The 15,213-nt window shown below is 61.9% G+C and overlaps 1 protein-coding gene across 3 annotated transcripts in view; it reads left to right on the top strand.

Moving 5' to 3' along the window:
* The window catches only part of CYTH1 (cytohesin 1), a 51,762-nt gene extending 40,246 nt beyond the window's left edge, over positions 1–11,516 (top strand). For 2 of the 3 annotated variants that reach the window (XM_070393132.1, XM_070393133.1), the window contains exons 7-13: positions 697–809; positions 1,405–1,553; positions 1,830–1,942; positions 6,331–6,409; positions 7,925–7,996; positions 8,460–8,614; positions 10,240–11,516. In XM_070393132.1, the coding sequence (XP_070249233.1) occupies positions 697–809; positions 1,405–1,553; positions 1,830–1,942; positions 6,331–6,409; positions 7,925–7,996; positions 8,460–8,614; positions 10,240–10,318 (760 nt within the window). In that variant the 3' untranslated portion in view covers positions 10,319–11,516. The remainder of the gene's footprint in view (positions 1–696; positions 810–1,404; positions 1,554–1,829; positions 1,943–6,330; positions 6,410–7,924; positions 7,997–8,459; positions 8,615–10,239) is intronic. The other variant, XM_070393130.1, reaches the window with a different exon arrangement.
* Positions 11,517–15,213: the final 3,697 nt, after the last annotated feature.

Raw genomic sequence — 15,213 nt, 5'->3', positions numbered from 1 at the left:
GGGATGATGGTGGAAGTGAGGGAACCATGTTGTGTTCTGAGGGCAAACTTTGCAAAACCTTCCCTCAGGTTCTTCAGTTAATATTCTTTCTGGAGATTAACATGTATTTAAAATTTAAAGTCTTTCCCAATTTTTAGTTTAGAAAACACTTTAATTTAGCCCTGGAATAGGAAGTAGGTACCTGTGCCCTTCATTTTAGAAAGAGAAAAGTAAACTTTCATTTTTACTGAACCTGTTCGTTTGTGCTCTCTGAGAAATCACCGTGGGTGTTCTCCCTGCGTGGGGTCTGTGTGCCTCACTTCCTGTGCTGTCACTGGGCGGACAGGTCAGCCTGTGGCCATGGGTCTTGGCTCAAAGGGGCCACCGTGAGGGGCGGGAGAGTCTGGCCTGCACCCCCACCCCGTCCCCCCCACCGCCCCCGTGCTCCGGAAGCCGGGCTCACCTACGAGAGCACTGGCCGTGTGTCAGTCCATGTGCGCTTCTTAGGACAGCCCCTCTGTTCATAGGGGAGTGCTGATGTTCATTGCTTCTCGCACACCGCGCCTGTGCCCGGGACGCAGGGATGTGCGACGGCGCATTGGTGCCCGAGCCGAGTCACTGTCGGGAGCCTTGCCCCGCACATGTCCCTGGGCCTTGGGAGGAAGGTCCCGGGGAAGTGAAGGTGCCCCCGCCCGTGACAGCGTCTCCCTCCCGCAGGCAGTTCCTGTGGAGCTTCCGGCTGCCGGGAGAGGCTCAGAAGATCGACCGGATGATGGAGGCGTTCGCCCAGCGCTACTGCCAGTGCAACCCCGGCGTGTTCCAGTCCACGGGTAGGCGGCCGGCGCGGCGGCCTGCGGGCTCCTCTCGGTGTTGGGGCCCTTGCAGAGAGGGTGGGCGCCTGCCTGAGCACGTCGACGAGGGGGTGTTTGCAGCAGGAAAAAGTAGGAAACCCCCCAGAAACCCAGCCACAGGGAAGAGGCGTATAAATTGTGGTCTCTTTTAAAAATCATGTTTTAAAAGTTCTTAATTGACATAGGAAAATGCTAATGAGATCGGGACTCAAACTACGTGCCTGTTTGAATTCCGGTTTAGTCCCAGCGTGGCTCAGTAGGACATTGGCCGTGTGTGACCGCCGGAGGGCCATGTAGACGGGAGTGAATGCAGTAGGTGCCCGCCAGGCGGGGAGGATCCTGGTGGATTTTCTCTCTCTCGCGCGTGGTTCTCCCTGTGCTCTGAGGGTGCCGTTCATTACGGTCTGAGAAAGGGGGCCCCTTTGAGTCCTGGACACTGTCTGCCGCCTGGCTCTCCTGGGGCGGCCCAGCTGCCCAGTACCCAGTGCCAGGCACCACCGTGTCCCGGCCTCAACGCCACCGCATGCCCTGCTCCTTCGTGGGCACTTCTGAGCGCCTCTCCGCTTCTCTCTAGACACGTGCTATGTCCTCTCGTTCGCCATCATCATGCTGAACACCAGCCTGCACAACCCCAACGTCAAAGACAAGCCCACGGCGGAGAGGTTCATCGCCATGAACCGCGGCATCAACGACGGCGGGGACCTGCCCGAGGAGCTGCTCCGGGTGAGTGCGCGTTCCCTGCGGAGGAGCCGTGGGAGGCCCAGCCAGGGGCCAGGACGTGGTTTATGGACAGGAAGCTGGCAGGGACGGGCTTTCTCTCCTCCTGGGCTGGCCCGAGGCTCGTCCTTTTGTCTCCGGAGTCGCCCGAGGCAGGAGCTGTTTCTTCTGTTCTTGTTGCCCAGAGGCATGTGGCCCGGGTGCAGGGTGCTGGTGGGGGTGAGGCACGAGGAGGGAGGGAGTGTTTCTAGAACCAGAGGCAAGCGGTGCTGTCTCTCCCAGAACCTCTACGAGAGCATCAAAAACGAGCCCTTCAAAATCCCGGAGGACGACGGGAACGACCTCACTCACACCTTCTTCAACCCGGACCGCGAGGGCTGGCTCCTGAAGCTCGGTGAGGACCCCCGCTCAGCCCCGACTCGGCCGTGAGGGCGCGTGCACGAGCGTGGGAACACGGGTGGTCACGGAGGCGCTGTGGAGGGCCTTCGGGAGGCATCCATACTGTTACCATGAAACCCACCTCCAGAAGGAAATGGAAGCCAGTCAGTGCCCCAGGGGACGCCAGAGTGTCGGGGGGACTTCCCTCTCCATGAAACAGCCGCGTGCATTTGCACCCCACGCGCCCGGTCCTTCCTCTTCCCCGCCCCCTCTCGCTCACTGGCGGTGGCCAGCTGCGTCCATCTCTACTTCCCATCACACACGTGCACCCCGCACCCCCAGCATCATCATGCTCTGCATCTGGCTCACGGGCGTGTGCATGGCGAACCTCGGCCCGGCTGCGTGCACCCCGAAGCACCCCCAACCCAGCCACGCTAATGCCCTCCATGCAGAAAACAAGTTAATCCTCCCTGGGGCGCCCGTGAGCTTGATGGCCGAGCCGTGGCCGGGAAGGGGCTGAGTGACCAGGAGGAAGAAGGGAGGGGCTTCCACGCCGTGGCCGCTGATGGTTTCATCAACCGTCCAGAGCCCAGAGAGCCTGAGGGGCGAGGTCAGGGTTTGGCCGCTGAGAGTGCTCTGTTCTGCCTCAGCCTTGGCCTTGGCGAATCCCGTCCCCACACTGTCAGGGCGTCGGTAGCGGGTCCTGCCCCCCATTGTAGCTGCCCGGGAGGCGGGAAGTCGAAGTCGCTCAGCCGCTGCTGACCCACCTGGGAGCGCGCGCTGGTGGGACGGCGGCAGGGCCTCCATTTCCTCTGAAAGCACCGCCCAGCCCGTGTTTGTGCCTCGTGACTCGCCCGTGCGCTCCTACAGCTGCGGGAGTCCTGGGCTCCTGACTGAGCCAGCGCTCCGTCCACCTCTAGCCTGTGGGCCCTGTGGTTCAGGCTCTCGCTTACTGACCACAGAGGCAGCCACGCCGCTCTGCGCCCTCCGCGCCACGTGGCTCGGGTGTAAAGGGAGCTGCTGGGAAGGGAACGGCACATGCATTTGCATGTGCGTCCCTCCAGCAAGGTTTGTGTCAGTGCTGATGCGGGGCCAGGGAGCTAGCGTGGCCAGCGTGGCCGAGATTAGATCAGCAAAGGGTCGCCTCGGTGCTTGTACCAGGACACGCAAATGCACGCGAGACTCCCCGTGTTTTTTAAAAAGAAAAGTTGAGGCGTGGTCTCACTTGTTAGGTCACTGCATTCCATTCCCAAAGCCCCACCACCTGGTCCTCGGGGCTTCACAGCTGCCTGGCGTGGTGTGTGTGTCCGTATCGCCACAGAACGTGTACTCTTGTGTACACATGCACAGAGCATGCGTGGGTCTGCGTGTGCATTCTCACACACACTAAACAGTGCCACCCGCAGAAGGAAGTCCACTCCCCCGTCTCCTCACTCTGCTGGGGGCGCTGGACCCCGATCTGCGGCCGCTTCATGAGAGCTGATGGGGGGCCCGTGGGGGCAGGTTTCGGCAATGCCTGGGATCCCCCTTTCCCGTGGGGCGTGGCCAGGCAGCAGCACGCCGGGGGCCATGTTTGCCCCCAGCCCCGGCCCCCTCCCCCAGCAGTTGTGAATGACTAATACGTTGCACTGACTAAGGAGGTGGATTTGATTTCTTTGTTTTAATTTTCTTTTCTCCCTCGTTTGTATGTTTCCATGGTTTTGGCTCCTTTTCCTTGCCCCAAACTCCAGGAGGTATGTAACCCCTCGCCTGCTCGCGCTCTGCCCGGCGCTGTGACTGCTGCAGCCTCTGGCTTTGTTACTCGGTGGCCTGTTTTAGTTGCTGGTGGTAGTGTTAATGCCGCTTCTAACTTCGCGTACAGTCCCTGGGGAACTGGGCAGGTCCGGTCCGGTGAGGAGTGGCCCCGGGCCAGGCAGGGAGGCGCCAGGGGCAGTCGCTGCCCTGCGGGCGGCACTGCGAGAAGCCAGGGGACCCCGGCTCCTCCTTGGCCACGCAGGGCTGTGTGGTGGGATCCAGCGCCCTTGCTGAGAAAGTCACCCCCACAGTGGAGAGGGGTGTCTGACGCCCAGAGCCGGGCTCCGTCCGCCGTGCCAGGGGCACCTGGGGGATGTGCTTCCTAAACGCAGGACGCCGCCCAGGGAGACGGAACGGAGACAGAACCAGGACGCCCGGACGCCCCTTTGCTCAAGTCCTAGGTGTCGGGGAGGGCGTTCCAACCTTGGCTCTGTTTTTTATATTTTTATTATTAAAATAGTTTTTAAAATATGTACGTGTTGATTTCAGAGAGAGGAAGGGAGAGGAGAGAGAGATAGAAACATCAACGATGAGAGAGCTGCCTCCTGCACGCTCCGCACTGGTGATCCAGCCCGCAACCCGGGCCTGTGTGCTGACTGGGGATCGAGCTGGTGACCTCCTGGTTCATAGGTCGACTCTCAGCCACAGCCACCGGCCGGGCTTGGCTGTTTTTTGTCATGTTTCTCCCTCCTTTTTTTCAATGAGTCGTCATTAAACACCCCAGATCGGCCTTAGTTGTCGGGGTCCCCCTGCACGTGCTGGTTTGGGGAACGTGCTTTTCTCAGGCAAGGAGCTCCTCAGGCGGCGGCTCAGCTCGACGTGGCAGAGCCGCCCAGAGAAAGGGCCACCGAGCAGTGACGTGTGACAGCGCTGGGGACTGGAGCGGCCTCTGCCTCCCCTCGGGCGGGACTGTGAGCGGCGTGGCCCTGTGAGTTCCACAGGGACTGTCCTAGGTGCGCACTGACCTGTCTGCTTGTCCCACTCTGCTCCTTCCCACGCAGTGTCCCCCTGGGACGCAGTGGAGCTGCCGGGCAGAGTCTGACGCCGCAGGTGCTCAGGGAACACCCGGCTTTTCCGTCGGGGAGGCTCCCGGCTTTGCTTTTGCTGCTAGACTCCCCCTCCCTCTGGCATTGACCTCCCATGGCCTCCTGAGCCCCAAGTCCCGGGGGTCCCGCGAGGGAAGTGCATGGTCAGCAGCGAGGGGCCAGGTGTCCTGGGTGCTGAGCCCTGTATGGGGATGGAGGCCCAAGGGGCAGAAGAGCTGAGTTCTCGCACCCCAAGATGGGCAGAGGGTCCTTTTTACATCCAAATAGCTCCAGTTCTAAGGAAGGAAATCGTGTCTCCCCTTCCTCACACCCTCGGTCTGCCCAGCCTTCCCATCCCCACGTGCATGTCACATCTCCATCCATGGCCGCTCACCCTCGCCTTTGGGACCAGAGGCACGCGCTCACGTACCCGCACTGCTGTGGGGAGAGGGCCAGCCTGCTCGACCCAGCACAGGGCGGGTGGCCAATCCTGCCCCTGGCCGAGGCTGTGCCATTCAGACCTCGGTGCCAGTGGTCAGCCCTCCCCCCCCCCTTCCTCCCTGGAGGGAGCTCAGGCCCCACGCAGAGCCCACCCTGCACAGGGACCTATGCTGCAGGCTTTCTTCACCCGCAGGCGTCTCCTTGTGGTGGGAAACGCTGCCCCAAACCCCCATCTCTCTGCGAGGAGGGAGGAGAGAGCAGGGCACACGGAGGCCCTCGCCTTCTGTGCAGATTGGGGAAGTTATGCTCTGCGCTCCGTAGTGACGTGCTGGCGGACAGAGCCTGTGCCGCCCACAGGACACGCACTTAGAGAGCCACGCGTGTCGGCACTGAGGCTTCTGGGTCATGGTGTAGGCTCACGCGCAGCGAGCTTTCCCTCCACTTACGTCAAGTGGAGGGAAAAGGATGGTCGTGGTCGTGCCCGAGGCAGGAGGGCTTGTCCACGCAGCCAGGCCAGTCTCCCTCCCAGCACCTCCCCAGGACGTCGGGCCACTTGCGTGTTTCTAGCTGAGGACAAGGGCGCCCCCAGCTCGCAGCTGCACTCGGTGCTCAGGAGGCCGTCTGCTTGTTGCTGCAAGTCTCCTGTGACACGCCCTGGTCCGGAGGCGGGAGCTGGTGGGTTCATGACCCCAGGAAGGTGTGGTCCCACGTCCAGGAGAGCTGGTTCCGTGGCGACGGGATGATGTCCTCCTCCCCGTCCCTCCCCTCCGGTGCAGCAGCTCCACGCGGGCTGATCGCGGACGGGCTGGCCCTCTCCCCTCGGTTTGTGTGAGAGAAGCTCCCAGCCCCAGTCAGACCTGCGCGGCACACCCTCGCGTCCCGGCTCCCCCGCAACCCCGCCTCATCCTCATCGCTGTCCTGGCCTCGTCTCGGGCGCCGCCTCGCTTGCTTGCTGTGCTTGTACCACACACTTGCACTCGTGAAAGGTGCTTCTGTCTGGCTCTGTCTTGTCACCGATGTCAGCCTTGCCATGGTCTCCGTGTCCCCTGGGCCTGCCCTCGCTTCCTCCTCGCCCGGAGGGGGCTGCGTGCTGCGGGCTGCCTTGCCCGGCACCTCCCGTCCCACACGCGTCTCTTCTTGTTCTCAGGTGGCCGGGTAAAGACCTGGAAACGCCGCTGGTTCATCCTGACCGACAACTGCCTGTACTACTTTGAGTACACGACGGTGAGCTGCCGCTGGTGCCTGCGCCTGGGGCCAGGCTGTCAGCTGTCTGTCTGGCTGTGTGTCACCTGTCTGTGTGGAGCTGGCTGTCTGGCTGTGTGTCACCTGTCTGTCTGGCTGTCTGTGTGGAGCTGTATGTCTGTGTGTCACCTGTCTGGCTGGCTGTGTGTGTGTCACCTGTCTGGCTGGCTGTGTGGAGCTGTCTGTGTGTCACCTGTCTGTCTGGCTGTCTGTGTGGAGCTGTATGTCTGTGTGTCACCTGTCTGGCTGGCTGTGTGTGTGTCACCTGTCTGGCTGGCTGTGTGGAGCTGTCTGTGTGTCATCTGTCTGTCTGGCTGTGTGGAGCTGTCTGTGTGTCACCTGTCTGTCTGGCTGTGTGTCACCTGTCTGTCTGGCTGTCTGTGTGTCAGCTGTCTGTCTGGCTGTGTGTCACCTGTCTGTCTGGCTGTGTGTGTGTCACCTGTCTGTCTGGCTGTGTGGAGCTGTCTGTGTGTCATCTGTCTGTCTGTGTGGAGCTGGCTGTGTGTCACCTGTCTGTCTGTGTGGAGCTGGCTGTGTGTCACCTGTCTGTCTGGCTGTCTGTGTGTCAGCTGTCTGTCTGGCTGTCTGTGTGTCACCTGTCTGTCTGGCTGTCTGTGTGTCAGCTATCTGTCTGTGTGGAGCTGTCTGGCTGTCTGTGTGTCAGCTGTCTGTCTGGCTGTGTGTCACCTGTCTGTCTGGCTGTGTGTGTGTCACCTGTCTGTCTGGCTGTGTGGAGCTGTCTGTGTGTCATCTGTCTGTCTGTGTGGAGCTGGCTGTGTGTCACCTGTCTGGCTGTCTGTGTGTCAGCTGTCTGTCTGGCTGTCTGTGTGTCACCTGTCTGTCTGGCTGTCTGTGTGTCAGCTCTCTGTCTGTGTGGAGCTGTCTGGCTGTCTGTATGTCAGCTGTCTGTCTGGCTGTGTGTCACCTGTCTGTCTGGCTGTGTGTCACCTGTCTGGCTGTCTGGCTGTATGTAGGTACTTGTGGGATCACCAGCTCCTCTGAGCTTGGAAGCCCAGCAGGAGGGCCAGAGAGGGGGCAACAAGGTTGCTGTGTCCTGGGCAGGAGTTGAGGTGCCCGTGTGGGCCCTGGGTGAGTTGTCACGAGGCGCTCTGTTTGAGGAGAGGCAGTGATGAGCGGATAATGCCCTGGGACACAGCTCTAGCGCTGGCACTGGAGCCCCTCGGACTCCAGCACTGAGGCCTGAACGATGAGCAGGGCAGGCAGAGGCACCCGTGTTCCGTGTAAAACGCCGCCTCTTCCCGCCGAGGGCCAGCCACGGCTCCTGCGGGATCTGTTGGAGCCCTGAGCGTGCTCTTCGCCGGGGCCTCTGGTGATGGGGACGCAGGTGGGGTGCTGAGACAGCGCCCGTGGGGTTTCGGACCCTTTCCTGGTGTGAGCATCGATGTGGGCCCAGCTGAGGCGGGAGAAGGCGGGGAAGGCCCATGGGGTGTGTGGAGCCGGTGTCACCCACCGAGGCTAAGCTCCCAACGCCCGCAGGACAAGGAGCCCCGGGGGATCATCCCGCTGGAGAACCTGAGCATCCGGGAGGTGGAGGACTCCAAGAAGCCAGTGAGTACTTGCTGTGAGCGCGGGGGCGGCAGGCGTGGTGCAGCTCTTCACCGAGCAGGACGGCCAGGTCACGTAGAGGACGCCGCGGAAGAGGACGCGTGCCTTGGATTTAGTGTTCGGGCCGAAGCCGAGGCCCTCAGTAGCTTCTTGGTTCTTCCACCTGCTGAGCGTCACTCACTGACCATCCACGGGTGGGTCGTCCCTCCCCAGGGGCAGCGGCACTCGGTCGGCGGCCTGGCGGGAGCGGTGGGCCTCGGACGTCGTGGCCTTGCTGCTGGCTCCGCCTTCGTCCAGGCACCCGTAGAGCTGCTTGTCTGGTTAGACGCAGCCTGCAGTCTCAGCATCCACGCCGGCCCCTCGCTGCCCCAGGAGCACGCGCGGCCTGTTGCGGGTCTGCATGGAGGCTCGCGGCGAGGTCATTGCTGCGTGCTCAGCATCGCTTAGACGACCGCTCTGGTTGCAGAACTGCTTCGAGCTGTACATCCCGGACAGTAAGGACCAGGTCATCAAGGCCTGCAAGACGGAGGCGGACGGGCGCGTGGTGGAGGGCAACCACACCGTGTACCGCATCTCCGCCCCGACACCCGAGGAGAAGGAGGAGTGGATCAGACGCATCAGGTAGCACCCACGCCCGCCTGCTTTCCCGCCCGCTTTCCTGCCCGGGTGCTCCTGGCTCTGAAGCCCTGGGAGTGCGATGGGGACCACAGGTCACTTTCCTGGGTTCCAGCACTCGGATCTGGCTTTCCCAGGCGACCTCCCAGCCCAAGGGGAGCAGGCCGCGGGCGGGCGGGGCCAGGAGCCCTTCTCAGGGCTGGTCTTCTCAGGTCTTCTGCAGCAGGTCTCGTGTTCACGGTGGCAGCTCTGGTGATAGGGGTAGTTGTGTTTTGTCATTTCTGAGTCCCATTTACAGATGAGGAAACTGAGGCCCATCGAGGAAAAACTGTTGGCCTGAAGCCTCGTAGCTGGGGGGGAGGGGGGGGAGGCTCACTCCCGTTCCTGCCGGCAGGAGAGGTGATCACAGGACAGGCTTGCTCCCCGTTCTGCCTGCGAAGCCTGTTAGGGCGCTGCCGTGCCCCCATGCGAGCTGCTGCTTCTCTCCGGGCACAGCCTCCTGCGCACGGCCTCGCCTCGCTCTCCCCTCCCGCACCTCGTCCGTCAGCTGTGCCCCAAGTGCTCCCTGAGCGTCTCCCTGTGACGGCCTCTGACTCCCCTGGAGACCAGGGAGGCCACACTGACTCGAGGCCCGAGGAGTCCGAAGTCCTTGCCTGGTCCCGTGGGAGGGGCGTTGTCTGCGAGGCCCGCCTGTCTGGAGGTCTGGTGCTTTGTAGTCTTTGCCCTTTTGGCGGCATCTCCACTAAAGCCAGCGCCATGTGGGCCAGCAAGCTGTGAGCAAACGACACCCCTCAACCTCGGGGGTCCCCTCGGGACACGCTGCAGGCACTGCCCGTTCTGCGTCCCCAAGAAGCCCTGGGGACATGGCTCACCACAGCTTCGCAGGAGCTGGCACTTACCGCTCAGGGCAGAGCCGGCGGGCCCGGGGCTGGGAGCTGCCCCGGAGCAGTCGGCACATGGCCGCCGCTTCTCTGGAAAAGCGAGTTCAGATTCAGCCCTTCCGAGCACAACCGGCTCGGCCTGGAAAATGCGGGACGTGAGGGCGGCTCGGCAGGCACTCGCGCTGCCCCTCCGGTCCTGGGCCCAGTGCCGGGCCCGGGTTATGGAGCGAGTAGAGCAGGCACTCCGAGTGACCTGGGCCCGGCCAGCGTGGCTCAGTGGTTGAGCATTGACCTAGGAACCAGGTCATGTTCCATTCCTGGTCAGGGCACAAGCCCGGGTCACTGGCTCGATCCCCAGTGCGGGGTGTGCAGGAGGCAGCTGATTGACGATTCTCTCATCATTGATGTCTCTCTCCCTCTCTCCCTTCCTCTCCGAAATCAATAAACACATTTAAATAGACGCGGGGCAGGCCTGGCCGCCCTGTGAAAGCACCAGGTGCAGCTGGGCTGGCTGGGTCGTGGCGTCACTGCCCTGACGGATGCCAGCTGCCATCAAGGGACTGAGCCACACGCTTGTCTTCCCGAGTTAGACCACAGCTGAGAGAATGCGCCCCGTCCGGCCCTGGAGCACCCCCGCTGGCTCATTGCCTGCACCACGTGTCCCTTAGCTGTCGTGTGGACACAGCGGGCGGGCGACACGGGCACAGGGGTCCTCGCCCTTCCTCAGCCTCTGCCCCCTTTCTGTTCCAGGGCCGCCATCAGCAGGGACCCCTTCTACGAGATGCTGGCCGCGCGGAAGAAGAAAGTGTCCTCCACCAAGAGACACTGAGCGCGGACGGCGCCGCCCTGCCTCCTGCTTCAGCTTCGCCGTGGGTTTCGAGTGGGAGCCGGCAGGCGGGCCGCTGGGAGAGGGGCCTGAGCTCCGTGCAGAGCCCGCACAGTCTCTGCTCAGCGGCCGCGGCCGAGCCCCGGGGACAGTGCCGCTCGGGGTTTCCCGGGAGGAAGCCTCCAGCCCCGCTCAGGACCCGTGCCTCTGCCTAGTGTTACACGTGAGAAAGCGCATGGAAGAGAAGCCACGTCCTATAAAGTATATTTTTTTTGTTTTTAAAGAAAAACATGAAGCAGAGCTGTCCATGTGCTTCCTGCCCGTTGGGCAGGTGTGGGCCCTGGGCCGGCGGCAGAGGAGCAGCAGGGACGTGACCCTGGCGCACCGTCTGGGTGTGTCCCTGGCACCAGGGGTGCCGAGCGGTGAGAACCTGCCAGGTACTCCTGCTGCTCGTCCCTCGGCAGCCACGCCTGCTGGGCTTTAGAACAGAAAGCGTTTTTCTGCGCTGAATCCTAATAACCAAAACCGCAGCGGCCCAGAGCCCGGTGACCGGCGTCCCTGTGGCTCTGCCTCCCCCCGGCTGCGCCGTCCTACACACACCTCCTCCCTGGTCAGCCCGCGGGGCAGGGGAACAGGGAGGGCAGGCGGCCTGTGCTGTGGCTTCACTGTCCCTTCTGACAGGGGGGGCCCGCCCTCCGGCCTGTGGGCTGAAGGGCTGGAGCAGCCTGGCCCTGCTTCTCTCAGGGACTGGCTCCTGTCGCCTGCAGGCCCGATGGGAGTGCGCTCACATCTCTGGAATTCGCTTTTGGAAAAGGGGCTGGTGGGAGCGTGTGGGCGGGGGTGCCTCCCCTGGGACAGGTCCTCCCTGGAGTGGCTTCAGGTGCTTTCACGCCGGAGCCGTGAAGGCTCAGGCCGCGCGGGAAGCCCAGGCCTCCTGGGGGCGCAGCCCTCCCCGCCGGGCGTCAGTATTAGTCTATTTATCGGAGCTGTAAATTATCATGTACAGTTTTTCTCCTTTCAGATTATTTTGTATTTGTTTAAAAAAAGTTTGTCAAAATATAAAATATAAAGAAATGACTGAAAACTGTTGACAGGGTTTTTAAAGAATTATAATTATTATTCCAATTGTTTTTGTTTGGTTGGGTTTTTTCTTTGTAAACTAGCGCCAAGGAAGTGCAGCAAATAAACTCCAGTCTGCCCAGCGCGTGGCCATCTGGGTTCTGTCTGTCCCGCCTGCCCCTTCCCCGCCTCCTGCCTCCCACTGAGGCCCCTGCGCTTCTCACAGACCTGACTCCCCTTGGGAGTCCCTCCTCCTTCTCCCTGGGCTGCTTCTGCCCCCTCACCCCAGCTGTGTCCCTGTCAGCACCTGCCTGTTCCCCCCCCCGCCCCGCCGCACGGGCAGTTGGAAAGTAATGCTCTCAATTGCACCGCCTGCCGAGTTTCCCATAATCACAGAGTTTATTTCATAGCAGCATCTCCTCCAAAACCGCCAGGACGGGGAGGCGCCTGGTGCTACGCTCGGGGAACTGGATGAGCCCGGTCCCAGGCAGGCCGTCGGGACACCCGCGGGGATTCTAGCACCATCCAGGCCGCCAGGCTCAGGCCTCTGTCGAGGGTCCTGGCCTGTTCCACAGGCAGAGGGAGGATGGACGCCATGTGACCCACTCTCCCGGGTGGTGAGAGTGTCTGGACTCAGCGCCAGATCTCACACCCATCGGTCCTCGGTGGGCCCTGGGCCCTGCGTGCCGGGGCTGGGCCCCAGGGGGAGCGTGGGGCTCCCCACAAAGCCCCTGGCCTGTGGAGGCAGCAGCCACACCCTGACTTCCACAGTGCTCACTGCACAAGCACACGTGTACTGCCTGGCCAGCCTGGCTCAGTGGTTGAGCGTCAGTCTATGAACCAGGAGGTCACAGTTCGATTCCCAGTCAGGGCACAGGCCCGGTTTACAGGCTTGATCCCCAGTGGGGGGTGTGCAGGAGGCAGCCAATTGGTGATTCTCATCATTGAGGTTTCTATCTCCCTTCCTCTCTGAAATCAATAAAAATATATTTAAAACGCGCATCCATCGTGGCGTCAGTGGTTCACGTGACGACATCCTGGTGTAACTGGGGTGGCCGCTCGTACTGATGGTTTATGCCGCGAAGCTCTAACCCCAGGACTTGGCTGACTCAAGATATCAGTTCTCCCTGAATTGACCTGCAGGTGTAGTGCAGTCCTAAGCAATATCCCAGAAGCTTTTACAAAATGCAGGTGTCTCCCTAACTGGTTTGGCTCAGTGGATAGAGCCCCGGCCTACGGACTGAAGGGTCCCAGGTTGGGTTCCGGTCAAGGGCATATATCTTGGTTGCGGGCATATCCCCAGTAGGGAGTGTGCAGGAGGCAGCTAAATTGATGTTTCTCTCTCATCAATATTTCTAACTCTCTATCCCTCTCCCTTTCTCTCTGTAAAAATCAATAAAATATATATTTTTAAAAATACAGGTGTCCCCCAAATGTATGCACACTCAGAATGGCTTACTAACTGCACTGGGTTAAATCTGGGAGAAAGAAACAGCAACTGAGCTGTGAAAGGCGGGTGCATTGCTGGGGGCACACCGTATAGAAGCTGACCATCTGATTCTAAAGTTGTGATGGAAATACAAGGACCTAAAAGAACCAAAACACAGAAAAGGGAGAAGACTCACACCCCTCGGGGCGCAGTCAAGTGACAGGAATCAAGGGCCGAGGAGAAAAGACAAGACAGTCTCGGTGACACAGGGACAGACCCGCCTCACCGAGGGGCCTCCCACAGCTCGCACCCTGCGCTCCGTTCAGAGTCGGTCACAGACCCCGAGGGAAGCTAACGCTCAAATCCCAGAAGGAAGCGTCAAAGACCGTCGTGGGCCCTTGATCAGACGGAGGTTTTATAAATCCGCGGGGACTCGCCGCCTATGCATGAGAAGCGGGGACGCTGGCCTCACCGGGTGCAGACTGGCTTTATCAGGTGCAGACTGGCCTTCACGGGGGTGCAGACTGGCCTTCATGGGGTGCAGACTGGCCTTCACCGGGATGCAGACTGGCCTTCACCGGGGTGCAGACTGGCCTTCACCGGGATGCAGACTGGCCTTCACCGGGGTGCAGACTGGCCTTCATGGGGTGCAGACTGGCCTTCACCGGGATGCAAACTGGCCTTCACCGGGGTGCAGACTGGCCTTTGAGAGACACTGGAGAGGACGAGGAGTGAAGCCGCCGCAAAGGGCGCCTCCTGGTAAAGAGTTTGTCCCAGAGGCGCCGAGATCTCGCCCAGCCCGACAACACAGAGAGAAACAGCCTGACTTTAACACACGCAGCGGGTGGGGACCGACCCCCCCGGGAGAGGGGGTGATGGAGCAGCGAGGAGATGCTCAGCAGACAAAGCAGAGACGCCCCCAGCGAGGCCCGGCCCCACCCTGTGTCCCCGCCCCCTCCCTGAACCTCACACTTAACCCTGGGCGCGTCAGTCCACGCCGGGCATGTAGCGGTAAACGGGTCTCAGCCTCGCCGCTGCCTGGACGCTGGGCTGTTCGTGGGGCACCCGGTGCTCACCCTCTCACAGCTTCCCGAGGAGATGCTGTGAGCCGGGCCGTGAAGAGGCGACACCGTGACCCTGAGAGACGTCGTGATGGTCCAGAGAAGGGGTCCCTATCGGGGAGGGAGGGGTGCTTGCTGTCTCCGTCCGGGTCCTGCTGGCGCTGAGCTGCTATTTGGGAAGCCCTGGGCGGAGCCCCGGAGTCCCCCCTCCCCAATGGAGAGAGACCCAGGTAGGTGGGGTGAGGAGGCCGGCCTGGGGCGGGCCGCCCCACCCCCGGGCCGACCGGAGGGCCTCACCGGGTGCCTCCTGGAAGAGCCCAAGGGGTGTCACACCCCGCCCGTGGGGACAGACCGCAGGAAGGAGCCCTGACACCTGCAGGTGCGAGTCCCGGGCGCGGCCCTGGGTGTCTGCTGCACGGACTGCGTCCGCCCGGAGCCCGTCTGCCCGCTTTTTCATCCGTTTCACCAGCCACTGGCCCACTTCTTTGTTGTTGCTAATCCTCCCCTGGGATATTTCCCATCGATTCTTAGAGAGAGTGGGAGGGAGAGGGAGAGGGAGAGAAACGTCGATGTGAGAGAGACACACCGATCAGTTGCTTCCTGCAAGTGCCCCAACTGCAGCCAGGGATCGAGCCTACAACCGAGGTACGTGCCCTTGACCAGGAATTGAACCCAGGACCCTTCAGTCTGCAGGCTGATGCTCCATCCACTGAGCCACACTGGCTTAGGGCCCAACTGTCCCGCCTCAGTGGGCAGCAGGTTCACCTCCCAGGGGCACCAGCCCCTCCCGACCAGGGGTTCCCGCACGGGGACCCAGAGGAGCTTGGAGGACCTGGGCTGTAGGCCCTGGCCCTCAGGTGGGGTCCCCACGCCCCACTGTGGGGCAGTCACTCTGTGAGGTCCCCCCCCATGTTCCTGGGTGACTTGTGGGGCCTCTCCCAGGGCTTGCTAGGCAGAGACCCCAAATAATGAAGGGCCCCCGCCCCCTCAGTGTCTGCTCTTGCGGGAACCTCTGGACACCTCGTGAGCCAGAGACACCGGCTGCCACGCTGGCTCTTCGGGAAGCGAGAGTCCCCCCTGGGCCAGCCTCCTGTCTGTCCTCCTGTCTCTGCTGCAGGACTCAGCCAGGCCCCGAGGGCAGAGGGAGCACTGCTGGGCCAGTGAGGAGCCCCAGATGGCCTGGCCCCCGCTGTCTGCCAGAATTCCCCCTCCCCCCCCCCCCCCCCCCCCCCCCGCCAGGAAATCATCCTGAAATTGTAGTTAATGTTGGGTCGTGTCTGCCTGAGACTGCTCAGCAGGAGGAAGGGCTCTCCGGGGGACAGGGAGTGGAGGGTGAGCTGTGGGGGCTG

This window comes from Myotis yumanensis, unplaced genomic scaffold (genome assembly GCF_028538775.1).
Source record: "Myotis yumanensis isolate MYYU_CA2020_CCGP unplaced genomic scaffold, mMyoYum1.0.hap1 SCAF_16, whole genome shotgun sequence".
Classification (NCBI taxonomy): Eukaryota; Metazoa; Chordata; class Mammalia; order Chiroptera; family Vespertilionidae; genus Myotis; species Myotis yumanensis.
This window is presented reverse-complemented; position numbering and strand designations above follow the sequence as displayed.